Source organism: Podarcis pityusensis (genome assembly GCF_964106645.2).
Source record: "Podarcis pityusensis genome assembly, chromosome: 13".
Lineage (NCBI taxonomy): Eukaryota > Metazoa > Chordata > Lepidosauria > Squamata > Lacertidae > Podarcis > Podarcis pityusensis.
The window spans coordinates 55580977-55595311 of NC_138038.1; the positions used below are offsets into that span (position 1 = coordinate 55580977).

General features: G+C 46.1%; 1 protein-coding gene across 3 annotated transcripts in view; it reads right to left on the bottom strand.

Moving 5' to 3' along the window:
• Positions 1-1124: 1124 nt before the first annotated feature.
• Positions 1125-14335, bottom strand: part of LOC308460979 (uncharacterized protein) — a 33467-nt gene continuing 20256 nt past the window's right edge. For 2 of the 3 annotated variants that reach the window (XM_080977521.1, XM_080977520.1), the window contains exons 5-6: positions 13502-13628; positions 8464-12615 (exon numbers count right to left, since the gene is read on the bottom strand). In XM_080977521.1, coding sequence (XP_080833647.1) covers positions 10967-12615; positions 13502-13628 — 1776 coding nt within the window. In that variant the 3' untranslated portion in view covers positions 8464-10966. Of the gene's footprint in view, positions 3121-3204; positions 3332-4601; positions 4685-4879; positions 4962-8463; positions 12616-13501; positions 13629-14335 lie in introns of those variants that run through there. The other variant, XM_080977519.1, reaches the window with a different exon arrangement.

Genomic DNA, 14335 nt, shown 5'->3' on the forward strand with positions numbered 1-14335 from the left:
TATGTTAACCAAGGTTGTAAGCAGAGAACAACTTTTGGAGTGTGTGTGTAAATTGCAGTTATGTTAAAGATTCTTGAAATGGTCGGATGAAATGGGGGAGGATGAGGAGATTTCACCCCTCCCATACACAAGAATCTCCTGATCATCTCCTGATGGTCTCTGCTGACTCTCCAGAGAGAAGGAGGCGTGTCCTGCCTATCTACTTATTCTGCCCAGCAACATATCTGTGTGTGTGTGTGAGAGAGAATCAGTTAGTCAGTGTATCGGAGAGAGTGAGAGTGTTGGAGATCCTAGAGATAAGATTGCTGTTAGAGCAGCTGCAGACTCTTTGTGTAGCATTGATTTATGCTTAGAATATTCAGCTCTGTATATAGCTTTGTATCATAGTTGTAGTTATAGAATAAAAGGAAGATATTTTACAGAGCTGCTCTCCGAGTGGTTTATACTCTGCAAGACTCTGCAAAACTCTGCTGCGCAACGACTGTATTATTGAGACAGTGAATCCGGTGCTCTCAGCTCTGAGCTGTGAGTCCACAGCACTGTGACCGTTTCCTGTGAGAAGGAGGTCTCTGGCGGTGCTACCCAGCTCGCCTAGCCCAGTCGGGGTTGAGGTGCAAGAGTCCAGTTGGTGCACTGGCTCTAGGGCGATGCTGACAGCTTAGTCATGCTGGCCACATGACCCGGGAGCTGGACGCCGACTCCCTCCGCCAATAAAGTGAGATGAGTGCCGCAACCCCAGAGAGGGTCACGACTGGACCTAATGATCAGGGGTCCCTTTACCTTTACTTAAAGTGTCTGGAACTTAATCTGATAAGTGGGGCAACTTGACAAACTTGGGTATCCTCACAACTCTCCACCCTCCTTGTATACCAGTATACCCGAAGGATACCTGAAGGAGCCCAGTATACCTGAAGGAGCGTTGCCACCCCCATCGTTCAGACCGGACACTGAGGTCCAGCTCTGAGGGCCTTCTGGTGGTTCCCTCCCTGCGAGAAGTGAGGTTACAGGAAACCAGGCAGAGGGCCTTCTCGGTAGTGGCACCCGCCCTGTGGAATGCTCTCCCATCAGATGTTAAGGAAATAAACAACCACCTGACCTTTAGAAGACATATAGAGGCAGCGCTGTTTAGGGAAGTTTTTAATGATGATGTTTTAATGTATTTTTAATCTTTTGTTGGAAGCTGCCCAGAGTGGCTGGGGAAAACCAGCCAGATGGGTGGGGTATAAATAAATTATGATGATGATGATGATGTTGTATCAGTGATGTATGAATGATGCTTCTGGAAATGCATTCTGGGTAGTAACCTGTGTTCAGGGTTCTTACTCCTTGCTGGGACCTATTGCGCAACAATAATGGTTGTGGTCTACGGACTGCTGTTTTGCTTTGTTACTTGGTTAGAACGTCCTTCTTTTGCTGACCGCAGAGACCTGCGGGAGACTTGCACCCCAACAAGCTGGTCTGCTGAGTATCCTTGCACCCCGGAATTTCCCCTAACATTTGAAAACAGAAACAGGAGGAGCAGCTTGTAGGAGAAATTGGAGCATGGAAAATGGAGCAAGCTGGTTTTCTCCTGCTGCAGAAGTTAGGACTGAGGCCATTGATTCAAGTAACAGGAAAGGAGATTCCAGCTAAATAGTAGGCATAACTTTCTGTCAGTAAGAGCGATATCACTGGAGCACATACTCCACCAGAAAGTGCTGGACTGTTATTGATTGGAGGTTTTTCAGCAGAGGCTGAACGGCCATCTGTCACAGACAGTGCTATTTTTCTAGAAAAATGGTGCCAGAACACACCACGAACTTCTCCCTTGTTCTTTGAGAATGGCAATGGCACCCACCTGAGAGGTGCCAGAGCAAAGCTCTGGTGAACTCCAGTTGAAAAAACCCAAACACCTTTAGTTGAGCTTCCTGCATTGCAGGGAGTTAATCTAGATGACCCTCAGAGTCCCTCCCAACACTATGATTCTGCAATTCAACTATTCTCCCTGCCGTGAGTTCTGGGATGGAAAGTGGGCTTGGTCCTCTGAAGCTCTTTCCACATTCCAAGCGCTGTTATGGTTTCTCCCCATATGAATTCTTTGATGGGAAGTGAGATGGTCCTTTCTGCTGAAGCTCTTTCCACAATCCAAGCACTGATACAATTTCTCCCCTGTATGGATTCTTTGATGGGAAGTGAGATTGTCCTTTCTACTGAAGCTCTTTCCACAATCCAAGCAGTGATATGGTTTTTCCCCTGTATGAATTCTTTTATGGAAAGTCAGATGGACACTTTTTCTGAAGTTCTTTCCACATTCGAAGCATTGATATGGTTTCTCCCCTGTATGAATTCTTTGATGGGAATTGAGACTAGCCTTGTGAATGAAGCTCTTTCCACATTTGAAGCACTGAAAACGTTTCTCCCCTGTATGAATTCTTTGATGGGATGTGAGACCAGAGCTCTGATTGAAGCTCTTTCCACATTCCAAGCACTGATATGGTTTCTCCCCTGTATGAAGTCTTTGATGGGAAGTGAGATAGGATCTCCGACCGAATCGCTTTCCACATTCTAGGCACTGATACGGCTTGTGCCCTGTATGAATACTTTGATGGGACTTGAGACTTTGCTTGTGGGTGAAGCTCTTTCCACAATCCAAACATTGATAGGGTTTCTCCCCTGTATGGATTCTTTGATGGAACGTGAGATTGCCCCTTTGACTGAAGCTCTTTCCACATTCCAAACATTGATAGGGTTTCTCCCCTGTATGAATTATTAGATGGAAAATGAGACTTTCCTTGCGGGAGAAGTTCTTTCCACATTCCAAGCACTGATGTGGTTTCTCCCCTGTATGTATTCTTTGATGGGAAGTGAGATTTGTCTTCCAACTGAAGCTCTTTCCACACTCTTGACATTGAAATGGTTTCTCCAGTGTATGAATTCTCTGATGGGCAGTGAGACTTCCCTTCCGGTTGAAGCTCTTTCCACATTTCAAGCACTGATATGGTTTCTCCCCTATATGAATTATTTGATGAGAAGTGGAAAGGGTGATAGAGCTCTCTCCACACTCCACATATTTATGTGGTTTCTGCACTGTGTTGATTTGTTCATGTTCTCCCCTGTTATTCATTCCCAATTCATCACCACCTGCGATGAAGAGACAAATGGATTAGAACCTCAGAAATAAATGGAATTTCAAAGCAGATATTATTATCCAACCCTGAGCCTTACCGAGGGAGGGCATGTTCCTAAGATTCTCCTCCATGACTTCCTTATGCAAAGCTCTCTGGTCAGGATCCAGCAACGCCCACTCCTCCTCCGTGAAACGCACAGCTACATCTTCAAAGCACAGAGGACCCTGAAAGGAAAAAGACAAGGGTCCTCCTCTAAGGCAGCCTAAAGATTATCTACTACACTTTGCGGTGGTGTTTCCTGCCTGTTCATTTCTGTGTTGTGTTATTTGCAATGGGGATACTCAAAAATGATGAGCAAAGGTCCACTAGGCTGTACCACTTGGTCCCTGCAGGGATGGCGCTCTGAGGGTTGGCCACCACTGGGTGTTTTTGGACCACAAACTGGTACACAAGTCTTAAATCTTGGACCAGCCAAAAAGGATCTGGGGTAGAATTCAAGGCTTCTGAATAGGTAAGAGGGAGGTGGTATCACTGACATGGCTTGCAATTTTTGGTATAGAAAGTATTGGTGTAATATGCGGAGATCGTTCCTATTCTATTGATTCAAGAAGGTTCTGGAAACTTGTCTGGGTCTCACAGGCTAGAAGCTACTACAAGCTGCAAGTGGCAAGTGACTAGCTGGTCAGCAATTTTTCCATTCTGCCTGGAAACAAGCAGAAGGTTCCTGATTTTTGGGTTATTCCTTCAGAGAAGCTGAGTACAGCTGGTTGATACTGGCCCTGTTATTTTTCTATCCCAAGGCCATGCTGCCTATAAACAGAGGCCAGAGGAAACCTGGGCTTCATCTTTCTCTATCTTTCTTCCTGGTGGGGTGATCTGTACATAGTATGTCTGATTGCCAAGTTCTTAGTCTTATTTTAAGTTTAAGATTATTATTTTTATATTGCGACTGGATTCTTAAGTACTATGCAAATCCGAAAGAGTTGAATTCGTGAATAGTTATGCTCATTTGCCTTCAGTAAATAATACTGAATGAAGCTCCTGCGCCTGGTCCATTTTTTGGGACCCTGCATTGTGTTTACTCTGCCAACAATTCGTTGAAGTCTAGTCTGGATCTTAGTCTGGATCTTTATGGGGCACATCCTTGACAATTACAAGGTGACTGGAAGGGTCACAAATGGAAGGATCTCCTCTCTCCTCACCCCATCTGCTATTTTTTTTGGGGGGAGGGGGGGATTATAAGTTCTTTGTGGTGTAAGTGGGCATTATTGTCTTGGAAGATGTTTACTAAGGCCAATTCATGCAGAAGCCTAGTTAAGGTGAGTTGGCTATTCCTTATTTTCAGCAGATAGACTTTACTGAATCACACTTTCAGCCTTTGTTTGGGACAGCTTTGACAAAAGCAAAGAGGAAGAGAGGGATTTCTTCATTCCCAGAGGAACCCTGGCTGTCCCACTGCTGAACCTCTTTCCCCACTAGGCTCCTCCCTCCTACCTGATCTGCTTCTACAGCTGCTGCTTCCTCTCCACCACCAGGAAAAGACGGGTGAGGAGGTCTTGCCGGCATTCTCCTTTCACCTGAGAGACAAAGGTTAGTTGGAAGCCAGGAGTGCATGCTTCTCTGAAATGTACATTTTGACGGGCGTACAAATTTCATAGCTTTGTTGTGCTCTTATGGGCCCAAATGTCTCCCCCCCAAAATTGAAAAAACTCACAGATTACTTTCAAAAGCAACAGAAAGACCAAACAGTGAAGAAACTCCTTCCTCCTTACCTAGTGAACTCTCTCTGATGTCCAACAGAGTCCTCTCTGCCTCTGAGTAATTGGAGCCCATTTCTGCAACCAGATCCTTTTCCTGAAAGAGCAACAAGAATTCAAAACTGGAGAGAATGTAGAGAAAGGCTAGAGAAGTAGCAGCAGAGGCAAAATCTTTAGGTGTATCAGATATCTTTCCTTGGGTTCCAAACAAGAAGGGCCATTAGTAGAGCATTTGGGGATGTTCTCCGTCCTCTTTGGAGCTCCTTGGGAGAATTAAGAGGAAAGTCTCTCTCACCTGCTTCTTCTCCGCCTGCTTCCTCTCCTCTGCCCGACTCAGGAGGAAACCTTCGGCCAGGGCCACTGCCTGGGAACTGGTCTCTGCTCCGCATTCCCTCACCCAGCTTTCTATCTCTGATGGAAGGACAGCCAGGAACTGCTCCAAGATCACCAGGTCCAGCATCTCAGCTTTTGTGTGCCTTTCTGGCTTCAGCCACTGATGGCAAAGGTGGTGGAGTTGGCTGCAAACCTTTTGGGGTCCTTTCGCCTCCTGGGAGCAGAACTGCCTGAACTGCTGGCTCTGCGCATCTGAGCGAAGGGCGTCCACCTCACCCAAGAGCTTCTGCACTGAGTTTTCCCAGAATCTCCCACTGCTCCCAGTTTCCATGGCATGGCCTCTTCCTCCTTCAGGGCCAGTTGAGCCTTGCTCAGCCATCTCAGGAACCCTGCAAGAGATCAGAAGAAAACTCTCTTATTTCTGCCATTTTCTATCCATCCAAATTAGAGGTGCTAGCAAATCCTACGAAGCAAATACATTTTTTTGCTATAAAACTGACACATTGTCAGTAGAAGAGAAATGTTCTCTGAGCAATTGTGGATGAGTCTTGCTAGGAACCAGGGCTGGACTGTACCAGAACCCAGGGTGTGAGTACCACAAGGTCCAGGTTCCAGAATGACAACATAGCGCTTGGCTCCAGGCTCCTTCTACAGCTCAGGAGCAAAGGGTCTACTCATGAGTATGCAGTCCTTGAAACTCCTCTGATGATGACGACTTTGGCTAGTTTCTGGTCTGGAAGGCCATATTGTATGAGATTATATGGAAATAGCACAGCTTTCTGGCTCCATGTTCCTGATATTACCTATGGAAACACAGGAGGGCCTTTTCTGGCTCGCCCCCCCCCCACCTGCAAGTAGTGAAGTCAGAGGGAAGCAGGCAGAGGGCCTTCTCGGTAGCGGCACCCTCCCTGTTAAACTTCTTTCCCATTGCATTCTGGAGGTCCTTTCTTAACCTGAAACTGTTCTTAACCTGAAGCACCACTTTAGCTAATGGGGGCTGCTGTTGCGCCGCTGGAGCACGATTTCTGTTCTCATCCTGAAGCAAAGCTCTTAGCCCGAGGTATTATTTCTGGGTTAGTGGAGTCTGTAACCTGAAGCGTATGTAACCCGAGGTACCACTGTATTTTCCTACCTGAGAAAAATTGCAAAATTTCTACATTCAGCTACCTTCCAAAATTCTGTTCCTGCTTCAGAAACTCGGCTATGATCTTTTCATCTGGTCAGTGCCTAGAATCCATCCAGTTAATCCATTTCGGGAAGCCGCGCCCCCCCCCCCCCCATAAACCAGCACTGCTGCTGCCAACGTCCAGGCCAAGCTGCGCTTGATTTCAGGAGCAGGTAGAGGAAAGAAAGTCGGCTCCGTGGAGGGAGGGGTCTCAGCTCCCCGGCACCGGAAAACGAGGGGATCCTTGCAATGCCCTCTCTGCGGAGATGCCCTGGAAGACGGGCTGGAAACGGGCCACCATCCCGCGGCCACATTATGGGCTGGGATCCCTCTCTTGAGTCACGGCATAGTTATACTCCCCTTTATTTCTTCAATGAGCTCAAGGGGGCATCCATGGGTCTATGGCTGCACACCTCCTGGGAACGAGCCCCCGCCCCGGCTTTGCAGAGATGGAGGGGGAGGACCCTGGGCTCCCTGATTTGGGGGTGGGTGGGCAGGGGACCCCTCTTCTCCCCAATGCCCCCTCCGGGGGAAGAGAGAGGAGACTCACCAGCGCGCAGAAGGCGCCGCCGAGGCAGCATTTGCAAAGGAGACGACAGCCCCCTCCCCCTCTTGCAGGAAGGGGGGAGGAAAGCGAGGACCTGCCTCCCCCCCCCCCCGCGACAGATTTATATCCCGTCCTCTCTAGGAATCCAGCTCAGCTCCTTTTAACCCTTGGCAAGCCGTGCGCAACCATCTATTGAGTCCTGCCACCTTTGTTCATAGTCGCAGAAGCACTACATTACACCATGGCCATAAACCCGTACGTTAAATCGATCAAATATACGCTCAATATATAACTTTGAAATTATGTCACTGGTTTATGTATGAACCCTGTGTTTTATGAATGGATCGGTATTTTGGGAATTACCAAATATCGACTAGCGGGCAGACCCTCGACCTCTACCCTACAGGAGGGACTTGCTGCCACAGGGAGAGTTCCAGCCTCCAAACTTCTGGGTCCTAAGGGAATTAGGACTGACTGACCGTCCACCTGCCCCCCGATATTCCCACAGACAGCCCACCCAGAGCATCCACAAGTTCACCTGGCGAGCCTCCCTCAGGTGGGCAGGTAGAAAGAAGGCAGATCCCCTAGCAGGACAGGTACTGGACCTCCTGCCCTTCCTGAAGGATGCCCTGGATCAAAGGCTCCCCTGCAACACCCTCCACACACACGTGGCAGCCTTGGGCTCAGGTGAGCAGGAGTCCCTTTGGGTTCCCACTGCCTGGTCCAACGCTTCTTGCAAGGAGGCAGCACAACTAAAACCGCCCACAGGGCACAGGTTTCCCTCCACACAGTACTGAAGGTGCCCACAGGTCCCCCCTTGGAGCCCCTGCAGAAGGTCCCCCTGAAGCTTCTGAGCTGGAAGGCTCTTTCATGGGTGACCATTAACCTGCAAGGAGTTAGGTATCATTCAGAGGGATCCTGTCATGCTGTGATGAGACCCCATCTTCACCCTGAAGGCTAATTTCATCTTCCATAGGGCTCAGGAGGTGGTCCCTGCTTTTCTCTAAGGCAAAGTCAGCCAAAGTCAGAGATGGAGGAGGAAGGGCTCTCTCTAGAGGGGTGCAAGCCCTCAGGCTCCACCTCAAGTGTGTTATGAATAAATGATCAAAGATAAGTGCATTCACACGTACACGGGTGCAGAAAGACCCACACACAGACTTTGGCTGCCCCAATATCCATTGTAACACAAACTCTGCCAAGAATGTAAGGTGTGACATTTTCCTCCATGTCTTGATGACAATTTCAGTTCCCAGAAGGTGGAAGAAGCAACAAGGGGACAATCTATTATTTATTAATATTTCTTGTTTATTGAATTTATGTAGCACCCTATACCCAGAGGTCTCAGGGCGGTTCATAAACAAGATCACAATATATAAAATCAAATTAAAAACCACAGCGTCTTGAAGCTACCAGCATGAGTTTGACCAAACTGCAGGAAGCAGTGGAAGACAGGAGTGCCTGGCGTGCTCTGGTCCAGGGGGTCACGAAGAGTCGGACATGACTAAAGACTAAACAACAACAACAAACCACCACCCAACAACCCCCCCCCCCAAAGAGCCACATTCTAAAAGGGTATTGGGTGTCAATAAGATCAACCAAAGGCCTGGTTAAAAAGGAATGTTTTTGCCTGGCACCCAAAGGCGTATAATCTGTCTTGACCCGGCCCTCACTAACCGGGAGGAACTGATCAACAAAGTGGAAGTATTCACACTTGGGAGGAAGTGAGCATGTTCTCCTGGGTTTCATGATACAGAGGAAAGAGAAATCTGAGTGTAGTCTGGACTTTAAGGAGGCCAATTTCAAAGAGGAATAAGTACGGGAGAGATCCCATGGTCAGGAATGCTGAAAAAGAAGGAAGTCCAAGATGGAGGGGAGTTTCTTGAAGGAGAAATACTGAAGGCCCACATGCAGACAATTCCAGCAAGAAAGAAAAGAGGGAGGCATAAAAGGAAACCAGTGTGGCTGCAGAAGAAGCTGACAGATGAGCTCAGATTTAAGAAGGGCATTTATAAGAAATGGAAGAAAGGACGTACAAGTAGCTAGCAGGGCGAATGTCAGGTGGACTAAAGCTCAGAATGAGCTCAGCTTGCAAGACAAGTTAAAAAAATGTCCAAAGTAAGAGGAAGAACAAGCAAGTGGTAGGTCCTCTGGGTGGAGAAAACAGAGAAATGCTCTTGGGTGACAGAGAAAAGGCAGAACGACTCAACACCTACTTTGCCTCTGTCTTCACCCAAAAGGAAAGTGGTTCCCAGCCTGGTGATGACAGAATAAACGATGCAAGGAGGAGCTGCAGCCCAAGAGAGGAAAAGAGGGGGGAAGGGAACTCCTCGCTATTTGAAATGAATTCAGAACTCCCGGGCCTGAGGGGCTGCATCCAAGGGTAGTAAAGGAGCTTCCTGATATAATTTCAGAGTTTCTGTCTATGATCTTTGAGAAATCTTGGAGAACAGGTGAGGTCCTGCAGACTGGAGGTGGGCTAATGTCCCCGTTCTCAAAAAGGGGTAAAAAGAAGACCCAGGTAACTACCAACCAGGGAAGGTCCTAGAGCAGATAATTCAACAGTCAGTCTATGAACTATTAGAAAAGGATGCTGTGACTATTAAGACCCAGCATAGGTTTCTGAAGAACAAGTCATGCCAGACGAAGTTCATTTCTTTCTTTTTTTATGGAGTTACAAGTTTGGTGGATCAGGGGAATGCTATGTACCCTGACTTCAGTAAGGCCTTTGGCCATGTCCAGTGTGATATTCTTGCAGAAAAGCTGGTAAAATGTGGTCTGAACAAGGAAACTCTCAGGTGGATGGACTGAACAAACCCAAAGTGTAGTCATTCATCGTTCCTTGTCATCCTGCAAAAAGGGACATGTGGGGGGGCACAGTGTACTGTCTGGGGTCTGCTGTTGTTCAGCATCTTTATACATGACTTGGGCGGAGGAATTGAGGGGGGATGCTGACCAAATGGGATGGGTAGTTAATGCCGCAGAAGACAGAATCAGAATTCAAAATGACCTTAACAGACTGGAGAACTGGTCCCAAACAAAAAATGAATTGCAATAGGGACAAATGTGAGGTTCTGCACTTAGGCAGGAAGAAACAAATGCACCAGTAAAAGATGGGGGACATGAACAGAAGTATGGTGTCCAGGTAAAGTCACATTACCCCTCTATTCTGCCTTCATCAGACCACACCTGGAGTTCTGTGTTCATTTATGGGCGCCTCGATTTAAGGAGGATATTGAGAAGCTGGAAGGTGTGCAGAGAAGGGTGAGCAAGACGATCAAGGGTCTTGAAACCAAGTCTCATGAGGAAAAGTTGAAGAGTTCGGGGTGTTTATTATGGAAAAGGAGACTAAGAGGAGATACGAGAGCCATCTTCTAATAGCTAAAGGGCTATGCCATGGAAGATGGAGCAAACTGATTTTTTTCCTGCCGCAGATGTTAGGACTGTTTGAAGTCATTCTCGAAAGAAACAGAAAAGATGATTGTAACTTTAAGAACCTTTTCTGTGAGTTCTGGGTTTGGTTTTCTGGGCTGATTAGACACAGCTGGTGATGTGTATAAAAGAAAAGAAGTCACGGTTTGAATTTCACCAGCAGAGAGAGAACAGCCACATGCTTTGTGTTTGTTGTTTTTGTATAGCTGCAATAAAACCTTTGACTGTTTTACACCGGTCTCATGGTCTCGTGGTTCTGTCGTCTGCCACCAGAAGAAACGCCCCCTCCCTAACAAGGACTGAAGCAATTGACTTCAAGTTACAGGAAAGGAGATTCCAGCTAAACAGTAGGCATAACTTTCTGTCAGTAAGAGCGATATCACTGTAGCACATACTCCACCAGAAAGTGCTGGACTGTTATTGATTGGAGGTTTTTCAGCAGAGGCTGAATGGCCATCTGTCACAGACAGTGCTATTTTTCTAGAAAAATGGTGCCAGAACACACCACGAACTTCTCCCTCGCTCTGGTGAGCTCCAGTTGAAAAAAAACTCTTAATTGAGCTTCCTGCATTGCAGGGAGTTAGATGACCCTCAGAGTCCCTTCCAACACTATGATTCTGCAATTCAACTATTCTCCCTGCTGTGAGTTCTTGGATGGAAAGTGAGCTTGCCCATCTGAAGCGCTTTCCACATTCCAAGCGCTGTTATGGTTTCTCCCCATATGGATTCTTTGATGGAAAGTGAGAGTCTTGCTGTGTCTGAAGCTTTTTCCACATTTGAAGCACTGATAGGGTTTCTCCCCTGTATGAATTCTTTGATGGGAAATGAGATGGTCCTTTCTACTGAAGCTCTTTCCACATTCCAAGCATTGATATGGTTTCTCCCCTGTATGAATTCTTTGATGGGAAGTGAGACCGGAGCTCTGATTGAAGCTCTTTCCACAACCCAAGCATTGATATGGTTTCTCCCCTGTATGGATTATTTGATGGGAAGTGAGACTGGCCTTGTGGGTGAAGCTCTTTCCACATTTGAAGCATTGAAAAGGTTTCTCCCCTGTATGAATTCTTTGATGGGAAGTGAGACTGGCTTTGTGAATGAAGCTCTTTCCACATTCCAGGCACTGATATGGTTTGTCCCCTGTATGAATTATTTGATGGGAAGCGAGGTAGGATCTCCGACCGAATCTCTTTCCACATTCTAGGCACTGATATGGCTTGTGCCCCGTATGAATACTTTGATGGGAATTGAGACTTTGCTTGTGGGTGAAGTTCTTTCCACATTCCAAACATTGATAGGGTTTCTCACCTGTATGAATTCTTTGATGAAACATGAGATTGACCCTTTGACTGAAGCGCTTTCCACATTCCAAACATTGATAGGGTTTCTCCCCTGTATGAATTATTAGATGGAAAATGAGACTTTCCTTGCGGGAGAAGTTCTTTCCACATTCCAAGCACTGATGTGGTTTCTCCCCTGTATGTATTCTTTGATGGGAAGTGAGATTTGTCTTCCAACTGAAGCTTTTTCCACACTCTTGACATTGAAATGGTTTCTCCAGTGTATGAATTCTCTGATGGGCAGTGAGACTTCCCTTCCGGTTGAAGCTCTTTTCACATTTCAAGCACTGATATGGTTTCTCTCCTGTATGGATTCTTTGATGGGAAGTGAGATGGCCCCTCTGAGTGAAGCTCTTTCCACATTCTAAGCACTGATGTGGTTTCTCCCCTGTATGAATTCTTTGATGGGCTCTAAGTGTGTCCTTTTCACTAAACCTCCTTCCACATTCCAAACACTGATAAGGTTTCTCCCCTGTATGAATTCTTTGATGGGAAGTGAGACTTTCCTTCCAACTGAAACTCTTTCCACACTCTTGACATTGAAATGGTTTCTCCCCTGTGTGAATACTCTGATGGGTTGTGAGGCTTTCCTTCTGGGTGAACCTCTTTCCGCATTCCAAGCACTGATATCGTTTCTCCCCAGTATGAATTCTTTGGTGGGAAGTGAGACTATACTTCCTGTTGAAGCACTTTCCACATTCCAAGCACTGATAGGGTTTCTCTAATGTATGAATTCTCTGATGGACAGTGAGACTTTCCTTCCGGGTGAATCTCTTTCTACATTCTAAACACTGATATGGTTTCATCCCAATAAGATTTATTTGATAGGAAGTGGAAAGGGAGATGGAGCTCTCTCCATACTCCAAATTTTTATACGGTTTCTCCACTGTGTGGATTTTGTTGTGGTCTCCCCAGTTCTTCATTTCCAATTGATCACCACCTGCGATGAAGGGAGAAATGGGTTAGAACCTCAGAAATAAATGGAACCCCAAATGATTGGACAATGCTGATTTACTCTTGTGATAGTGGAAGAATGGGAGGGGGTTAGACATGAAGTGTTACTACAGGGTTCACTGCCTGTGTTGACTGGTATTCATGGACATATTTGTGGGAACCTGATATGTGTAAAGCCTGGCTCTTTTCTTGAATGGATTTCGTAGGGCCCAGTCATGGAATTTTCTGCATCTCTATTGTCACTCACCTGTTTGTTGCTCCATTTCCAAGGCCCACGGTCTCTTTGGTCAACCAAAAACAGACGGAAGCAAAAACAAAAACTCAAATCCTGACAGAATCTACTTTCACTTCCCTAAAAATTATGAAAACTACAGTGGTACCTTGGGTTAAGTACTTAATTCGTTCCGGAGGTCCGTTCTTAACCTGAAACTGTTCTTAACCTGAAGCACCACTTTAGCTAATGGGGCCTCCCGCTGCTGCCACGCTGCTGGAGAACGATTTCTGTTCTCATCCTGAAGGAAAGTTCTTAACCCGATATACTATTTCTGGGTTAGCGGAGTCTGTAACCTGAAGTGTATGTAACCTGAAGCATCTGTAACCCAAGGTACCGCTGTACATTTATAAAGGCCTGGGCAGTTGGTTTTAAAGCAGCCTGATCATGGTTTTAAAAAGCATAACTGGAAGAGGAATTTTCACAGATGAAACAATCCATACCCTTCCATTTAAGGTGACCTGTGCTCTGCTAGGATACTAGGTGCAGTAGGTGGTTCTGTTGAGCTTCATCCAAATCTGGCAGGCTTTCAGTTTGCTATCTCTCTCTCTCTCTCTCTGGAATTTCAAAGCAGATATTATCATCCAACTGGGAGCCTTACCGAGGGAGGCCATGATCCCTCGATTCTCCTCCATGACTTCCTTATGCAGAGCTCTCTGGTCAGGATCCAGCAACGCCCACTCCTCCTCTGTGAAATGAACAGCTACATCTTCAAAGCACAGAGGACCCTGAAAGGAAAAAGACAAGGAAATTTTGGAACAAGACGGAGATAGACTGAAATTGCAGAGTTTTGAAAAACTAAAAAACAAAGTGCGAGACTGGCTTCATTATTATCAAATAATGGAGGTATTTAAATTAGACAGGAAAATTGGCTTCCAGGTGGAAAGATCCAAATTAGAAACAGAATTGTTAGAACCCAAGACTAAGAATTTGTCAAGAATGTATAACTTGCTGCTGAAATGGAATACTCAAGATGAAACGGTAAAATCGGCTATGATTAAATTGGCACAGGACGTTGGACATAACATTATGTTTGCTGACTGGGAACAGTTATGGACCACAGGTATGAAATTTACGGCATGTAATGCCTTAAGAGAGAATATTATGAAAATGATATACAGGTGGTACATAACCCCAGTCAAGCTTGCGAAAATCTATCACTTGCCCGATAACAAATGTTGGAAATGTAAAGAAACTGAAGGTACATTTTTTCACCTTTGGTGGACGTGCCCAAAGATTAAGGCTTTCTGGGAAATGATATATAATGAATTAAAAAAGGTATTTAAGTATACCTTCCCTAAGAAACCAGAGGCCTTTCTCCTGGGCATAGTCGGCCAAATGGTGTTAAAAAAGGATAGAACTTTCTTTATGTATGCAACAACAGCAGCAAGAATACTCATCGCAAAGTATTGGAAGACACAAGAACTTCCCACGC